This window comes from Rattus rattus, chromosome 2, assembly GCF_011064425.1.
Source record: "Rattus rattus isolate New Zealand chromosome 2, Rrattus_CSIRO_v1, whole genome shotgun sequence".
In the NCBI taxonomy this organism is placed as follows: Eukaryota; Metazoa; Chordata; class Mammalia; order Rodentia; family Muridae; genus Rattus; species Rattus rattus.
The window spans coordinates 167,150,396-167,167,716 of NC_046155.1; the positions used below are offsets into that span (position 1 = coordinate 167,150,396).

Genomic DNA, 17,321 nt, shown 5'->3' on the forward strand with positions numbered 1-17,321 from the left:
GAGCAGACCTCTCTGCAGGCAGACACCAGGCAGCTGAGGTTCAATCCTGAAGAAACCACCAGGCTCACCCACCGCAAGCGGTTCTTGGGCGAGTTTCTCTCCATGGCGGTGTTACCACAAACTGAGCCCGACAACGCTATGGAAGGCAGACCAGCTCAGTTCCGTGTGCGCTAGTGCTTTGTGGAGGTCGCTCTCTGCTGTCCTGGTGGCTTCAGAGATTCCGACACACCTGGACACCCGGGAGGGCCATTGTTAAGTGTGGCATCTTTATGTCACCGTTACTGGGCACTTCTTGTATGCCAGACCCGTGCGACTAACCCAGCAGTGGACAAGCAGACATAATGCGGCCCATGGGAGTCCCAGTTCTAGCTCTCATGGCTGGGACAAAAGATCGAAGCTGATCTTAGCTGAGCAAAGCAGTCTGGGCTCCTGGGCTGAAGGCCCTCTGGGGAGAGGAGGTGGAAGCTGTGGCTTGCTGAGCCTGTCTGGACTTGGCTAGTCTCCAGGAAACCGAGCAGGGCGGTGTGTCCTGGGAGTGGGAGGGGGCGGGGAGGGGGAGGGGGAGGGGGAAGGGCAAATCTCCCCAGTCTTGATATTAAAGACTGTCCTTATTCTACAAGCCTAAGAGAGGGCAGGGCGGCCACGCCCCAGAGTGTGGGGGTGGGGGACAGGATGAGACCTGCCCAGCCCTGACAGCTTTGCCTCAGGGCCAGGGTCTGTGCCAGGTGTGGGTGATGGATGGAAGGTGTAGGCTGAGTCACCAAGCTTGATCCCACCTGCATTTACTTAAAGTCCCTTCAGCAGCTCCCTGTCTGTCACACTGTGCTCTGGGGATGAGCTGGGTGGTCTCCATCAGGATAGGACCAGATGAGGAGGCCAAACTTGGCTGAAGCCTTCCATCAAAGGCATTGGAGTGCAGGTCACTGCCTGTCTGGTTTCACTAGCTCGTCTGATGGCCATCTGCCTGCCAGCTTCCCTGTCTTGTCTCTGCCCCCCTGTGTCTCTTCTTCCTCCCTGAGTCTCTTTTCTTTATGCTGTCCTGTCCCTGGAGTTCCTAGTTAGGGCTGATCCACTTGTCTCTCTTTGCCTCTCTGTTTCTCATGCCCTGCCCCACCCAAATCTTCTAGACCATGTCGGAAGCTATCTGTGCAAGCCATGGAATGAGACTTAAGGTGTTACCCCTGACCAGCCTGGCAGGTAATATTCCAGATCCAGGGAGAAAGAGCAACTGCCTCTGGAATCATCAGATCCCCACTTTTGTATCCAGACACTGGGTCCCTGGGATCTGATAATTGAAATCTTGGATCCCCTGATTCTAATTGAATTTTGATGTATTTGCTTAATGTGCCTCTGACTTCATGATGGGTCCTCAAGAGTCTATGGGAATTCAAGGTTCCAGGGAACCTCAGAGTCTCTGGTTAATTCTCAGAACTCCATGTTCAAGCCTCCAGGAGTCTGGAAATCTGCTGAAGCTCTTGAGCCAAACCCTTGGCCCCTAGAGTTTCCTGACACTGAAACTTCGAGCCATGTTATAGTGTGAGTACCCTGGAAATGTCCCAAGTCATCTTGAAGCTGGAGATTCCCTGAAACACCATGACTGTCACAACAGGACTGCAGGGTCATACCAGACTCTGGAAATAAAAGGACCCTTGTACTATGTAATTTTTCCTGGGGAATAGTGAGCAAATTTCTATCCATTCCAGAAAGTGCACTAACAACTGACCAAAGAAACTGTTCCACAAAAGTCCAACTTAATAAATGGATGAGTTTATTGAGGTAACTTAGAAAAGGAATATGGGTGAGGGGTTAGTTACTGGATCACAGTAACTTAAGGGCAACTCCATCACCAAAAAGCACACCCAATCATAGATAATGGACTCAGAGAGTCATTTCTCCCAATTGTTACTGCTTATATTACCTTCAGGAGGGGCCATGTGCATCCTGTAAGTTTGAGGAACTCCCTGAGACTTGGAAGTTGTTATCAGTTTTGAACTTCATAAATCTCAAGGAGCTTCCCTCTAGAATGGTCTGTTTCAGTTCCCTCTGACTGTCACATTCTTTTTGCCAACTCTTCCACAGTTTTCCCCAGTCCTTGATGGAGTCATGTGATTGACTGATTATTTTCCTTCATCTATGGCTAAGTCTTGGGCTATTGTCCTACAATGACAGCCAGTCCCAAGATGTTGACCAATTATGAATCTCTGCAGTACACCTCCCACAGCAAAAAAAAAAGACATTTTCTTTCATGACAAATCAAGGCTAACTGACCCAAGACCATAGGAATAATGGTCTGAATTGTGAGGTATCAAGTAGGAGGACCAGGGATGAGAAATAAAGGAAACAAGAAATAAGACAAAAGCAATATCTGGGACCAGGAGGTCTTGCATAATAAACTTATGCCAAGCACGTTTAGTAAGGAGTACAGAATCCTATTTAGTTTTTGCTAGGAGAAAATGGCCAAGGTCATCAGAGAGCTAAATCAGACAATGTTGGCAGAGAGCACAGGATATCTCAGACACAACTGCCTTAGGACTAATACCCACAGTCCAGGGGAAAGAATTGTATCCTCAGAAGTAACAAACTCGACTCTTTCAAGGTCTTAGCTCCAGCACTAGACTGGCCTCGACAAATCCACTCCCAGACAAGAACACAGAACTAAATTTGCCTTTGTCCTTTTATCAGGGCCTCTGAGAAAGTCTTGGGTCAGTTTGGCTCCCCACAACTGACAACAAGAATGATCGGTGAGTATAAGCAGAAATGTTTAGAAGTAATTTGACAGACGTAGTGCATATATTTAAGCAAAACAACAGTGGTGAATTACACACTGGAACCTAGGACCTTCTCAGCCACAGGCTTTTGCTCCAGCTTACAGCATCAGATGTGAGTTCCTTCCTGTGGAGTAAGCCTTAAGCCCACTGGAAAGCAGTCGATTCCACCCATAACACTTGTGCCAGTTTTGTACCTTTGGGGGCCCGCTTGCCTTGTGTGTTGGTGCAGTAACATAAGGCAGAGCAGGATTTTGGTGAAAATTCTCTCCCAGCAAGCAGTCTGAACGATATATCTAACACTATGGAAATCAGCTAGCAACCGGGCATGGTGGCACATGCCTTTAATTCCAGCACTCAGGAGGCAGAGGCAGGCAGATCTCTGTGAGTTTGAGGCCAGCCTGGTCTACAAAGTGAGTTTCAGAACAGCCAAGACTATTACACAGAGAAACTGGTTTGGAAAACAAGAACAAACAAAAAAGAAAGAAAGAAAGAAAGAGAGAGAGAAAGAAAGAAAATCATCTAAGCAGGGAGAGAGCTTCCAGTTCAACCCCAGACTGATTTCTTAATGTCCTCTGGCCAGTGTGTGGTGTCTTCAGCAATAGAAATTTACTGTCTACTTCTGGCACTTAAGTGACATCTGTGTCAATGGGCTTAATGGTTTGCAGGACTTTCGGGGCCTCCCTGATTGAAATAAAAATGACCCCCATAGGCTCATATATTTGAATGCTTAGTTACCAGGGAGTGGTGCTATTTGAAAAGATTAGAAGGATTAGGAGGTGTGGCATTGTTGGAGGAAGTGTGTAACTTGGAGTAGGCCTTGAAGTTTAAGAATGTAGCTCCTGGGTTGGGGATTTGGCTCAGGGTAGAGCGCTTGCCTAGCAAGCGCAAGGCCCTGGGTTCGGTCCCCAAAAAAAAAAAAAAAAAAAAAAAAAAAAGAAAAAGAAAAGAAAAGAAAAGAATGTAGCTCCCCCGCCTGATACTCCTGAACCTTCCTCATGCTACTGTGCTTCATGATAGTAATGGATTAAATCTCTGAAATGGTAAGCAAGCGTCATAAGAATTGCCCTTGGTCACGGTGTCTCTTCATAGCAATAGAACAGGGCCTAAGATGGCCTCCTTGGCCAACAACTCCTAGGGAGGTAGTTCACCTCAGTGCTGGAATTTTCACCCAGCAACCTTAGGATATAAAAAATAAAAAGATTTATTTATATGTAAGTACACTGTCATTGTCTTCAGACACACCAGAAGAGGGCATCAGATCTCATTACAGATGGTTGTGAGCCACTATGTGGTGGCTGGGATTTGAACTCAGGACCTCTGGAAAAGCAGTCAGTGCTCTTAACCACTGAGCCATCTCTCCAGCCCTGAATAAATGTACCCTGAGACTACACAGCCCCCGGGGTCCTTTTTTTTTTTTTTTTAAGATTTATTCATTTATTATATATAAGTACACTGTAGTTGTTTTTAGATACACCAGATCTCTTTACAGATGGTTGTGAGCCACCATGTGGTTGCTGGGAATTGAACTCAGGACCTCTGGAAGAGCAGTCGGTGCTCTTCACCACTGAGCCATCTCTCCAGCGCCTTTTTTTTTTTTTTTTTTTTTTTTTTTTTTTTTTTTTTTTTTTCCGAGCTGGAGACTGAACCCAGGGCCTTGCACTTGCTAGGCAAGCGCTCTACCACTGAGCTAAATCCCCAACCCCGCCCTTTTAAACCTGTACAATGCTCAGCTTTGGCATTAGGAAACAAAGCCCTTTATCAGAGCTTGGGTGGGATCCCTCCATTCCAAGTCAATGCAAGTTAAGCAGTTAGAGGATACTAAAAGTCATATTTAGAGAAGGGCTAGAGACCTGTAATAAATATATATATATATACATACATATATATATATTTAATTGACAGTAGCTGAGAGTGGTGGCATATGCCTTTAGTTCCAGCTTTTGAGGCGCACAGGCAGGAGGACCTCATGAGTTCAAGGTCAGCCTGGTTTACATAGGGAGCTCTAGGACAGCCAGCACTATGTAGAGAGACCCTGCCTCAAAAAATCGAAAGACAGTAAGACAGTGTAGAACACAAAAATATCAACTGTTTGTTTAAAAAAAAGAAATAAAGGAAGGAAGGAATAAATAAATAAATAAATAAATAAATAAATAAATAAATAAATAAATGTTGGCCACAGTGTCATAGATGGGAGACACTTCCATGACTGGCTCCTACATAGAATTTTTTAAAACAGTAAAAATAAATCTTCAAGGGCGAAGAGATGACTCAGCAGTTTAGAGCACTTGGCTGTTCCAGACTTGGATGCAAGTTTCAGTTCCCAGGACTCATATGTTGGCTCACAAATATCTGTAGGCATACATGTGGTACACATACATATGTACGAAGGTATGCGTGTGGACAAAACACTCGTGCACATAAAATAAAATAAATAAATCTAAAAACAAAATAAAAACAAAAGGTCCTGGACCAGATCTGCTGAGAGGTTAAGAGAATTTGCTCTATCAGAGAAACCATGTTCAATTCCCAGCACCCACCAGGCAACTCACCACCCCTCTTTTGACCTTCAAGGGCACTCATATGCATACACACACACACACACACACACACACACACACACACACACACACAAAGACTTAGGCATATACATGATAAATTGTTTTAATTTTTAAAGGGTTTCAGGTTAACCTATGTTTCATAACAAAACCTATGTCAAACACACACACACACACATATACACACTCATATGCACACACGCATATACACACATACACACTTATATACACATACACTCATCCACATACACACATACACAGTCATATACACATACAGAAACATGCACAGACATATGAGTACACATGAAGTCACACACATTCATCTACATATATGTACACGTGTAGTGAAATTTTTGGTTTCTTAAAAAAAAAAACCACAGAAATATTATGGCAATATGTTTTTGTTTTAATCCCAGGTGTAGTACACACATACACAAACATGCACACACATATGAACACACATGAATTCACACTCTCATATACATACACACACACTGGTAGTGAGAATTTTGGTTTTTTTAGAAGCACAGAAGTATGATGGTAATGTTTCTGTTTTAATCCCAGGTGTGGGATATGGGGCTGCTTCGCAGCAGGTGACTGTGATCTGCCTCATGCTCTAGCAGGGGTGTGGTCTTGTCAACTGCTGATAGTTTCTGTGAGTGTGTGATGTTTGGAATTCTGGGGACTTTTCAGAGGTTATATAAATGCTAGAGCCTCAATAGAAGTGGCTGGTTGGCCTCTTGGTGGTTAGTTGTGATTCGTTGCAGTTTGTCAAGTAGTTGTGTGCAAAGAGATGAGAAGAAGAAATGTTATCCTGTTGGCAAAGATCAAACTTGCCCTAAGGAATGTGATGTCCCTAACCAGCAAGTGGTTTAATGGTAACGTTGCCCCCTTCCCCCTCTGTCCCTTCTTCTGTCCCATCTAATGTTAAGGGGTTGAAAGGGTACAAAAAGAAGAGAGGAGGGATGGGTGGAAGAAAGAACCCACAAAGTAGCTTAAAGTCTGACTAAACACACTCATACACACAGGTACACACATACACAGATTAAATAAATACACACATTTTTTCACACACAAACGCACACATATACACACACACAAACACGCACACACACACACAGGAAATATATATACACGTACACAAACAAGCACAAAAAACACTCATACACAAAAAAAAAAAAGAAAGGGTACAAAGTTGAGAGAGGAGGGATGGGTGGAAGAAAGAACCCACAAAGTAGCTTAAAGTCTGACTAAACACACTCATACACACAGGTACACACATACACACATTCATACAATACACACATATACACACATACACACACATACACACATACGCACACTCACATGTACACCCATACATACACACATACACACGTTGATAGACATACATTCATGTACACACATACACATACACTCATACACGTACACACACATATGCACAAACACATACACACCAGGTGTGTGTGTGTGTGCCTGTAATTCTACCACTTGGAAATCAGGAGGACGGTTAAAACCTCTAAACAAGCCTGGGCTACCTAGCAAGTTCCAGGTTAGCCTGGACTACATAGAAGACCCTGACTTGAGTAAGAAGGAGGAGGAGGGAGGGGGAAGACAGGAAGAGAAGAAGGGGGAGCAGAGGGGCAGATGAAAGTCGGATGTAAGGAGGGTTACATGGATAGGGGTTAGGATTGGCGCCTTTCTTTGTGAGTGTGTATGTGTTTAGTTTAGTTATGGTGTTGTGTGTTTCGGTGATGGGAAGGATGACAGCTGGGAGGCCAACAGGACTGGAAGAGTAATAGATGGGGGGAGGGGCTGGAGAGATGGCTCAGTGGTTAAGAGCACTGGCTGCTCTTCCAGAGGTCCTGAGTTCAAATCCCAGCAACCACATGGTAGCTCACAACCATCTGTAATAAAGTCTTTAAAAAAAAAAAAAAAGTAATAGATGGGAGAAGGAGCCATCTCGGCAGGTTGGGAATGGGTGTGTGGATGTCCAGAAAGTTTGAGGTGAGTAGGTGGGTATGTGGACTGGCAGAGAAGAGAGCAGGGCTAACACTGATGGATGGGTCGTTGTTGATGGGTGTCTGGACAGATGAATGGATGGACAGACAGACTTATGGCTGTCCTCATGAACGGAAAGAATGATGGAAGATCAGATGGTGTCTAACTTTTTTTTTTTTTTTCCGGAGCTGGGGACCGAACCCAGGGCCTTGCGCTTGCTAGGCAAGCGCTCTACCCCTGAGCCAAATCCCCAACCCCGGTGTCTAACTTTTATTTCTGCCGCTGTGATAAAATATCCTGACCAAAACAACTCAGGAGGGAAAGATTCTTCGGCTCAGAGCCTCAGGTTGTGAGAGAGTGGAGGCAAGAACTGAATCTTGAGGCAGCTGGTCACATCCACAGTCGAGAGCAGAGAGAAGACGAAAGCGTACTTGTGCTCCGTCCCTCTATGCGTAGGCAGTCCAGGATCCTGCCTAAGGAATGGTGCCGCCTACAGGGGGCGGTCTCAAGATAATCTAAGTAATCCCCACAGACCACTCACAGGCTAACCTGATTTAGACAAACCCTTGTTGAGACTCTGTTTGCAGGAGATTCTAGATGTGTCTAGTTAGTAACTAAAGCCATCACAAGCTAGATGGCGCGCATGCGATCCTATAATCGCAGCACTCAGGAGGCAGAAGCAGGTAGATGTTTTTGAGTTTGAGGTCAGCCTGATGTACAAGTTTCATGTTGGGGCTGCAAAGTGAGAGTCTGTCTCAAAAAAAAATTATAAAAGCTGAACGTCACAGATGGGTAAGGGGTTAGATGGATGGAATGGTGGGACACTGGGCCACATTCCTCGTTCTGAGGCTCTGTTACCTTTTCTTTTTCTGTCCCTGTTCCTCCCTCTCTTCCCTTCTGTCCCCTCCCTTCTCTCTTCCTCTCTGTATTCTGAGATAGGATTTTACTTTTAGCTCATGCTAGCCTCAATGCGACTGTAATCCTACCAGCTTAGCCTCCTATGTGTTGGGATTGTAGGACACTACGCAGAAAAAAAAAAAAAGAAAAAAAATTTTGGAGACAAGTGCTACACTGTGTAGAGCAGGCTAGCCCTGAAGGCTCATTCCTTCTGCTTCAATCACTGAAGCCACAGTCATGTGTTAGTTTGTCTCAAAGCTGTGTGCTTTGTTTTGTTTGTTTTTGAGACAGGCAAATTGCCAAGTCAAGCAATTTGCTGCTTTTCTTCTTCCCTTTTTTCCTTCCTCCCTCCCTTTCCCCTCTCTTCCCTCCCTTCATTTCTGTAACAGGGTCTTATGTAGCACAGGCTAGCCCCTAACACCTATGTAACTAAGGATGATCATGAACTTCTGAACTTCTACCTCCTCTTACCAAGTGGAGATTAAAAGGATGCACTGCCACACTGTTTTTCTTTAATGTCTCCCCCCCACACACCTGTTTCCTCGTCTGTTATGGATCAAATATAACAGTAATTCTTAACTCTTAACTCTTGAAATTTGGTGTGAGGAGTGAATGGGTTGATACACATAAAGTCAGGGTGTGGTGCATACCTCGATTGACTGTAGTGGGAGGGAAGAGGGGCACACGTCTCCAATAACAGTGCAAGATAGAAGCCAGGGCCACAGGAGATGTGGGAAGAGAGGTGAATGAATCACACACACACACACACACACACACACACACACACACACTCAAACACTCACAACACACTCACACACACTCACACACACTCAAACACACTCAATCATTCACATACACACTCACTCACACACACTCACACACACTCACACACACACTCACACACTCACATGCACACACACACACATCACACATACACACACACTCACATATACAATCACACACACACTCACACATACACAAACATACACACACATACATACACACAAACACACACTCACACACGAGACCCTCTTCAACATTTTATTAGGGAATTAGATGGAACTTGGGTATCTCTCTGCTTCCTTCCCCAGGAGGAGCTCAGATCTGGACATAGGACAAGGTGATGTCGCCTTTGATCTCCAGCAAGTCTACCCTTTGGAATGCATGGAATCGATGTGAGAAGTCAAAAAGGTGCTGGCCGTTGGCAAACACCTTGAATCGATCTGTGCCGCACCGGATTGACAGCTGTAGGAGAGAGAAAAGATGAGGTCCAGCCAGACCTTCTCGGTTGTGGGAACCGAGAAGAGGACCCCCAGACTCACATCAAAGAACTGCCCAGCGCCAAACGGGTTGTAGGCTATCTTCCTCTCTTCGGAGCCCCAAGAGCCATTCATACAGCTGTTGCGAACCACACAATCACCTATGCGGGGGTTCATGTGAAAAGCTATGTCTCCGGTCGACCCCACCTTGAAGTTGATGATAAGGCTGAAGACAAATAAGATGTTAAATGGGGCTCTAAGGGAAGAAAGCTGGGACCTGAATCCTTGAGTCTGAGGGAGGAGGGCTGAGGCTGAACCCCTGGGTCTGAGGGAGGAGGGCTGAAGATGAGGCCCTGGGTCTGAGGAGGACGCCCTCTTCAGCCTGGGTGCTTACTTCTTGGCTGTAGGAAGTACATATCCCTTGATTATGATGGTTCTTCGGGCTGTAAGGCCCCCCTGCAGGGTCCCCACATATGGCACAGGCTGTAGAGAAAGAACATGGGGTCCCATTCAGTCTCTGATGAGGGAACCCGGACACAAGAGCACATTTTCTTCACAGAAAGGCAGCATTTTGCCTGCAAATTGTCCCCAACCATGTCTCCTCCCGAATGCTGACCACCAGCTGCGTCTTCTCCTCCCACCCCCTAAACCCTCCCCCACATATAGTCCACCCTTTCTGGGCTCCCCATAGTCTCTGCTTCCTTCAACTTGCTCCCCAGAGACACTAGCCCTTGGAACATCATACCGGATTGAAGACTGGTGGTCCCGCCATGACCTGCGAAGGGAGAAAGGGGTACCACTGTGTAAGATTTGACACAGACCTTATCCAACATGGCTCTGTCCCTATCCCAATCCCAAATTGTCCCCATCCCTCCAGAAGCCCACCATGCCCTTCCCACTTACAGGCAGGCTGTTCATCTGTGGAGGGTTGTACCCAGCACTCTATGGGATGGACAGACAGAAGGGAAGAGTGATGAGGGGATGTGGGGTCCTTTGACTACCCCCAAACTTGTGGGAAACTGCCCGCCCCTTGGCAGGTACTTACAGGATAAGCTGGAATAGTCATGGTTCCCTGTGGGTACAAAGAGGGAAGGGGGTCATGGCTGGGACCATAATTCTAGACTGGGAAGTATTGAGGACAATCTCTGGGCGCCCCGCCAGGGACATGGTCTACGACCCCTGCTGGATTTTCCCGCCTAGGATCAGTTTAGAAAGTGGAATTCAGGGGTAAGTGGAGGCCTTGGTACTTCTTTCTAGGCCTGTGATGACCAAGGTTCTGTCACCTATCTCCAGTCACCTGCTTCACATACGCAACCCTAGAGCAAGTCGGGTCCTGGGAGTCACCCCGAGTTCCTGTCTACCAGGCTCTCTGCTGTCTTTGCGCACAGCTTTTCAAGTCTTTTTTTCTCTCTTATGCATATGACTACACTGTCGCTGTCCTCAGACACCAGAAGAGGGCATCAGATCCCATTACAGATGGTCGTGAGCCACCATGTGGTTGCTGGGATTTGACCTCAGGACCTCTGGAAGAGCAGTCGGTGCTCTAAATCGCTGAGCCATCTCTCCAGCCCCTCTTTTCTAGTCTTTGTGGCTCCATCTCTCTTGGAGCCCCAGCTTTCTGTACCTTTGATTTCTTCTGTCTAGAAACCCCTTCCCTTCTCCTCCTCCTCTTTTTTTGTTGTTGGTTTATTTAGTTGGTTGGGTTGGTTTGGCTTTTTTTGGTTCTTTTTTTTTTTTTTTTTTTTTTTTTTGGGGCTGGGGATCGAACCCAGGGCCTTGCACTTCCTAGGCAAGCGCTCTACCACTGAGCTAAATCCCCAACCCCTGGTTTGGCTTTTTGAGTCAAGATTTTTCTGTGTAGCCCTGGCTGTCCTGGAACTTACTCTGTAGCAGGCTGGCCTCGAACTCACAGATCCACCTGCTTCTGCCTTCAGAGTGCTGGGATTAAAGGTGTGCTGCCCCACCGCCAGGTTCATCATCCTCATCTTTACTTTCTCTGTGTTCTCCTTTTTTTTTTTTTTTTTTTTTTTTTTTTTTTTTTTTTTTTTTTTGAGCTGGGGACCAACCAGGGCCTTGCGCTTCCTAGGTAAGCGCTCTAACCACTGAGCTAAATCCCCAGCCCCTCTCCTCTTTTTAATTAACTCCTATTCTGAAAGCTCTCAGTCCATCCATTAATCTGTCGTCCCCCCCCGCTCATACAAACACAAATGTCAGTGTGTTGATAACGTGGCTCAGGCTGGTCTCCTTGCAGTGCACTTCTACCTCAGCCTCCCGAGGTGGGGATTACAGGCAATAGTCACCACACTGGGCTAAACTCCACATTTGGATCAGCACTCCCCCGCCCCCACTCCTGTGTGGCTGTAACTTGTTCCTTCTCTCCTTTATCCGGGTGATAAATTCATCGTTTTGATTCATTGACTTGTTGAAGTACAGGCTGGTCATTTTTATTCTTGAAATATTTATTTACTAAGTTTTCGTGTGCGTGCCTAAGTCCACATCTGTGACCCCCGGACCCAGATCCTTCTGGTGTATTCAAAACAGGGTCTCACTACTTAGGGCTGGCTGTCCTGGGAGGCATTATGTAGACTAGGCTGGCCTTGAACTCGCAGAGATCCACCTACCTCTAGTGCTCCAGCACTGGGATCAAAGGTGTGCGTCACCACCACCAGACATTTTACCTACTCTTCACTTCCGCCTCTCCAGCCCCCAGGCTGACAGTTTTGACTTTCTGGCTTTTGTGGGTGAGTGGATTGGTATTAAAGGAACTCAGGAACTCATCCCTCACCCTGAGTTACCTTACTATAGCTGAGCCAGGCCCCCCAGGCCCTCAATGGGGCACTGTAGGCAGATGCCCCACCATTAGGTAAGCTTCAGCCTGAGACGTTTGGAAGTGGTGTGCATTCGAGGCTCTCTGCAGGCTTCGTACCTGGGTGTGGCCCTTCTAGGACACTGGGTCCTATGTTTTCTTGGCACTCAGATCTAGTTCTGTTGGCCAATTTCCAAGGTGATTGCATCAGATTACACCCTGAACAGCCATATGGCAGCCATGCTAGCCCATCTGCCTGCCGACAGGTCACATGATTCCATTACGACCTGACGACGGAAACACAGCAGCGAGTCACTGTGGCTTTGCGTTCCCTGGGTGACCAATGTGTTAGGTAACCTGTCCTGACTTCGTTTGCTAAACTCTTCCCACTTTATCTGCTTGCCTTTCCTTATCTCACTCTCTGACTCAGTTTACTCAGCCCTTCCTCCTCCAGGAAGTCCTCCTTGCCTGGGTCAGATCCTTCCTTTGGCCGTTCAGAACACCTTGGTAACCCTTTCCCTGAGACTAACCCTCTGCCTGAGCCTCCTTGTCTGCATCCCGACCTTCTCTCTACCTGCACACAGCCCACGGTGGTCTTGACCATGTCTGTCTGGTCAGGTGTCTATCTTTCTGGTGGACTGTCTTGGTTACCACAGGGTCCCTGGGCCCATTCACTAAAGGGACTAGGAGTGGAAGCAGAGACCTGACGAATGTGGGAATAGGTCAGGGAGACACGTGAGGAGACAGTTCATACCGGATATTGGGATGCAGCAGGTTGGCCCCCAAGGAAGTTGATTGACTGAAGTTCCAGGTCCCCATCCACTTGCAGGTGGGTGACCATCTGTAGGGGCAACCGGTGCCCGTATTCGTAGAAGGGAGTTCCATTTACCACGACCTGGAGGGCAGAGACAGGGTGTCAGACCTCAGCAACCACGGCTGGCAAGAAACTGTGGGGAAACAGAAGTGGTATTGTATTCGTTTATTTAGTGCGTACTCGTGGGCGTGTGTGTTCGTATATGTGCAGGTGCACATGCGTGCACATTGACCTGGAGGCCAGCAGTCAGTTGTGAGTGTTGTGCCTGGGTACCATCTGTTTACCTTGGTTCTTTACTTGGGTCTCTCACGGAGCCTGGCCGTTGTCAAGTAGGCTAGGCTGCCCCGTGCCAGCCCCATGGAGCCTCCTGTCCCTGCCTCCCTGAACTTGGATTACAGGCAATGCACCACACCCAGCTCATTATGTGGGTGGTAGGGATGAAAGTCAAGCTCACAGCCAGCACCTTACTGACTGAGCCAGTTCCCCATCCCTAAGAGATCTTTTTGATTTGAAGTCCAATGTATTTGTTGGGTTCTAGGAGCACCTCACCAGCAGGAATTTGGGGTGGGGGGACTCAGGAAGGAGAGGTCAAACCGAAGTACAAAGTCAGCTCACAGTGGTAGGTGAGAAAGAAGGGAGACTTTAGTCAGGAAGAATGGAATCAGGCCGGAGGGTTTGTATCTGCACAAAATAACTTGGCTGTAAGGTCTGGCTCTGGCATGGTCCTGGCTGTGTGACCTCAGGTAAGTTACTTTACCTTTCTGAACTTTTATTTAAAACCTTCCATGAAATGAGGGTCGATCCTATCTGAGTTTGTTAAAAGGATGGCAACCGGGCCGTGTAGTCAGAGGTTTATGTCAGGCTGGAGGCCGCCTGCTGCTGTACTTTATGTCACCAGGCGTCTGCTCATTGGTCCATGTGTCAGACATGGATCTGGAGCCACTCCTGTGGGACTGAGGATTTCCTGTGTGCTAAGTGCTGGGTCTGGTGACACCAACAAGCCGCTCTCAAGCTGAATGTGGTGTACAGGCCTGCAGTTTCAGCACTCAGAAGGCTCAGCAGGAGACGACCAAAGCCCAGGACAGTTTGGACTAACAAGTGAAATCTTCAATTAAAGTTTAAAAAAAAAATGCCTAGAGGGCCGGCAAGATGGCTCAGGAGCTAAAAGCTCTCTGCACAAAGTCTGACAACTTGAATTAGATCCTGGCATTCTCTGCAAAAAGTCAGGAGAGCCAGGCAAGACTTTAATTCCAGCACTCATGAGGCAGAGGCAGGTGGACCTCTATGAGTTCAAGGCCAGCCTTGTCTATAGAATGAGTTCCAGGAGAGCCGGGCCTATATAGAGAATATTTAAAGAATATAAGAAGAGAGGTTTGGGGGCTGGAGAGATGGCTCAGTGGTTAAGAGCTCCGACTGCTCTTCCAGAGGTCCTGAGTTCAATTCCCAGCAACCACATGGTGGCTCACAACCATCTGTAAAGAGATCCGATGCCCTCTTCTGGTGTGTCTGAAGACAGCTACAGGGTACTTATATATAATAAATGAATAAATCTAAAAAAAAAAAGAAGAAGAAGAAGAAGAAGAAGAAGAAGAGGTTTGATGCCCCAGCGTGGGGGGATGCTGGAGGGGTGGGAGGGAAAAGGGTGTGTGGGTGGGGAGACTCTCATAGAGACAAAGGGGAAGGGGGAGAGGGTGGATATGAGATGGGGGTTTGTGGAGGGATAACTGGGAAGTGGGATATCATTTGAGATGTAAATGAATGGAATGAGTGATAATAATAAAGAATTTAAAGAGGATACATAAAGAATATAAAATAAAAAGGCAGCTAGGGCCGCAGCTTAGTTATGAGGGCATCTGATCATCATTTTGCATCTGCCTAGTATGCCCAAGGTTCTAGAATCCATCCACCAGGGCAGCCGAGGATAAGAGTGGAAGACAGGGAGTGGGGGAGGCTACAGGGAAGGAGGGCTGCTGGGAGGGATGCTGGGAGGGGGCTGCAGAGAGCTGCAGGCATGGGGGTTTCAGGAGGGGGGGCTTCAGGGAGGGGAGGGCTGCAGGGGTGGGGCTTTGGGGAGGGAGAGCTGCAGGCAGGGGTGCTGTAGGCAGTGGGGCTGCAGGGAGGGACAGAGAGGGCTCAGACCTTGTAGTGCTCAGACATGACCATGAACACCAGCTCGAAGTGGTGGCCCTTTTGGAAAGGCATGCTCTTCTTCTTCTCTTCCTTGCCCCACTGTCCGCTTTGCATCGTGTTGAAGACCACCTTGTCCCAGCCATCAAAGCGGGGGTTGAAGTGGAAAGCAATATCTGCCCCCTCATCCTGCCCCACAGCAAAGTTCACGTGGAACCTGGTGGGATATAAGAGGTGGTTCGAACCGCTGCCTGCCAGTGCATGGGGCCTTCAGTAGGGAGCCCTGACTTCATCCTGTCCTAGAGTCACCCTGCTTATGGCCACCCCTCCTCTCTACCTCTCTTTCTCATCTCCCCAGAGTCTCTTTGATGATCAGGGCAAATTGGACTCCTATCTTTCTTTTCTTGCTTTCTTCATTGGGGGGGGGGTGCATGATGATGTAGCCCAGGCTAGCCTCTTGTGATCTTCCTGCCTTAGTCTCCAAAGTGTTGGGATTACTGGTGTGCATCACCTGAGAGGGTAAGGGTCTTTGCCCCAACCCTCTCTGCTCCTAGTACTAGGCATGGTGTGGCTAGCCTGGGCTACATAGTGAGACCACTGCCTCAGAAACAAACCAAACCAAACAAAAAAACAAAGACAATTGAGATGACACCTGAAGTTGACCTCTGGCCTCCCCCCGCACACACACACACACACACACACACACACACACACACACACACACACGTGCACGCACGCACATGGGCACACACACCCGCACATACACACATGTGCACACATATGCACCTACACACATGTGTGCCCCCCCCCACAAACACAAAGGTGGATGATACACATGGTGCCGGAGAAAGACACCTCTGGCTGGCACACACATGTATGCATGCATGCACACACATGTACATATATGCTCTGAACACATGTATACCAGGCGGAACCATGGAAAAAGCCAAGCCTTAGAGGAATCGTTCTTTTGCACACTGAAACCTGACAATCATCCCATTGTACAGATGGGAGACTGAAGTCCAGAGATGTTCAGTAGCAATCTTGAATCACACAGTGGCTGAGTATACCTCCCAGGGGGGAGGGGGGAAGTGACTTCAGGGCATGGCTCTGAGCTTGTGACAGATTCGCTCTCAGATCTGTCACTTCAGGGTATTGTCCCAGCCATGGGGCCATGTCTCATAGTTACCCCTTCCTCACTCCTCTTGGCCGATCTTGATATGACCCACACAGCCCTTAGTCTACTAGCCTTCTATTTCTCCCTTCCTTCATCTGCTTCTGAGGTTCAGGTCTCCCTGTTCATTTCTGTCCCCATAGGCCATCGGTACCCCACGAGCAACCAGAGGAACACCGCGAAGGCTGGAATCTGCCTGGCACCAGAGTTAGGGAAGGCGAAGGCCCCTCCCTGGGGGTGGGTGGGGAAGGGGGTCAGGGACTGTCTCACCGTTTCATGTTGTCTTTGGCTATTCCTTGGATGTAAATGGACATTCCGACACTGAGGCCACCTGGGATGGGCCTCTTGTAGGGCAGCGTCTGTAGATGGGACCAGTTGAAGAGCCTCAGAGATTGCCTGCCTGTCGCAGCCCTTTTCTCACACCCCAGAGACCCTCAGTCCCTTAGGCAGGGGAGAAGAAACTTGGGATAGTTCTAAGGATACGGATCAGTAGAAAAATACTTGCCCAGCATAGCAAAAGGAGAAAATGAGAAAATGAGGTTTTGGGGAAGAGGAGATGTGGGCTCAGGGGGACGTCTCACCGGATTGTAGGTGGGCTGGTAGCCGGGTGCTGGGACATAGGCCATCTTGAGAGTCTGGACCGATAGCTTATCCTGAGAGAAGAGATGTGTGGGAAGTGGTGGCTGGCTGCTGGTGGCCCTTATACTAGAGGGAGTGGCTGACAGGGGAGAGAGTTCATGAGGTCTCTCTGGTGAGGACCTCTAGGGCCCGCCCTTGCCTCCCATCTTGGCAGCAAGGATGCTGGCTCTCCTAGGGCCCAGAAAAGGAGGAAGTATTTCTGGACTTTGCCCTTGCAAGACTTTATCAGAACCATAAAACCCTGCCCCAAGGACTGTTGGCAGAGGGAGGGTGAATCAAGT

At 47.9% G+C, this 17,321-nt stretch overlaps 1 protein-coding gene across 1 annotated transcript; it reads right to left on the reverse strand.

Annotated features, from left to right (window-relative positions):
* Window positions 1–9,248: 9,248 nt before the first annotated feature.
* Window positions 9,249–17,114, reverse strand: Lgals4 (galectin 4). Its single transcript, XM_032894032.1, has 10 exons — window positions 16,983–17,114; window positions 16,672–16,760; window positions 15,240–15,444; window positions 13,041–13,181; window positions 10,526–10,552; window positions 10,384–10,422; window positions 10,226–10,255; window positions 9,875–9,963; window positions 9,544–9,706; window positions 9,249–9,466 (listed from the first exon to the last, which is right to left on the reverse strand). The coding sequence occupies exons 1-10, from the start codon at window positions 17,025–17,027 to the stop codon at window positions 9,320–9,322; spliced, it is 975 nt and encodes a 324-aa protein (XP_032749923.1). The 5' UTR covers window positions 17,028–17,114; the 3' UTR covers window positions 9,249–9,319.
* Between the last annotated feature and the right edge of the window lie 207 nt (window positions 17,115–17,321).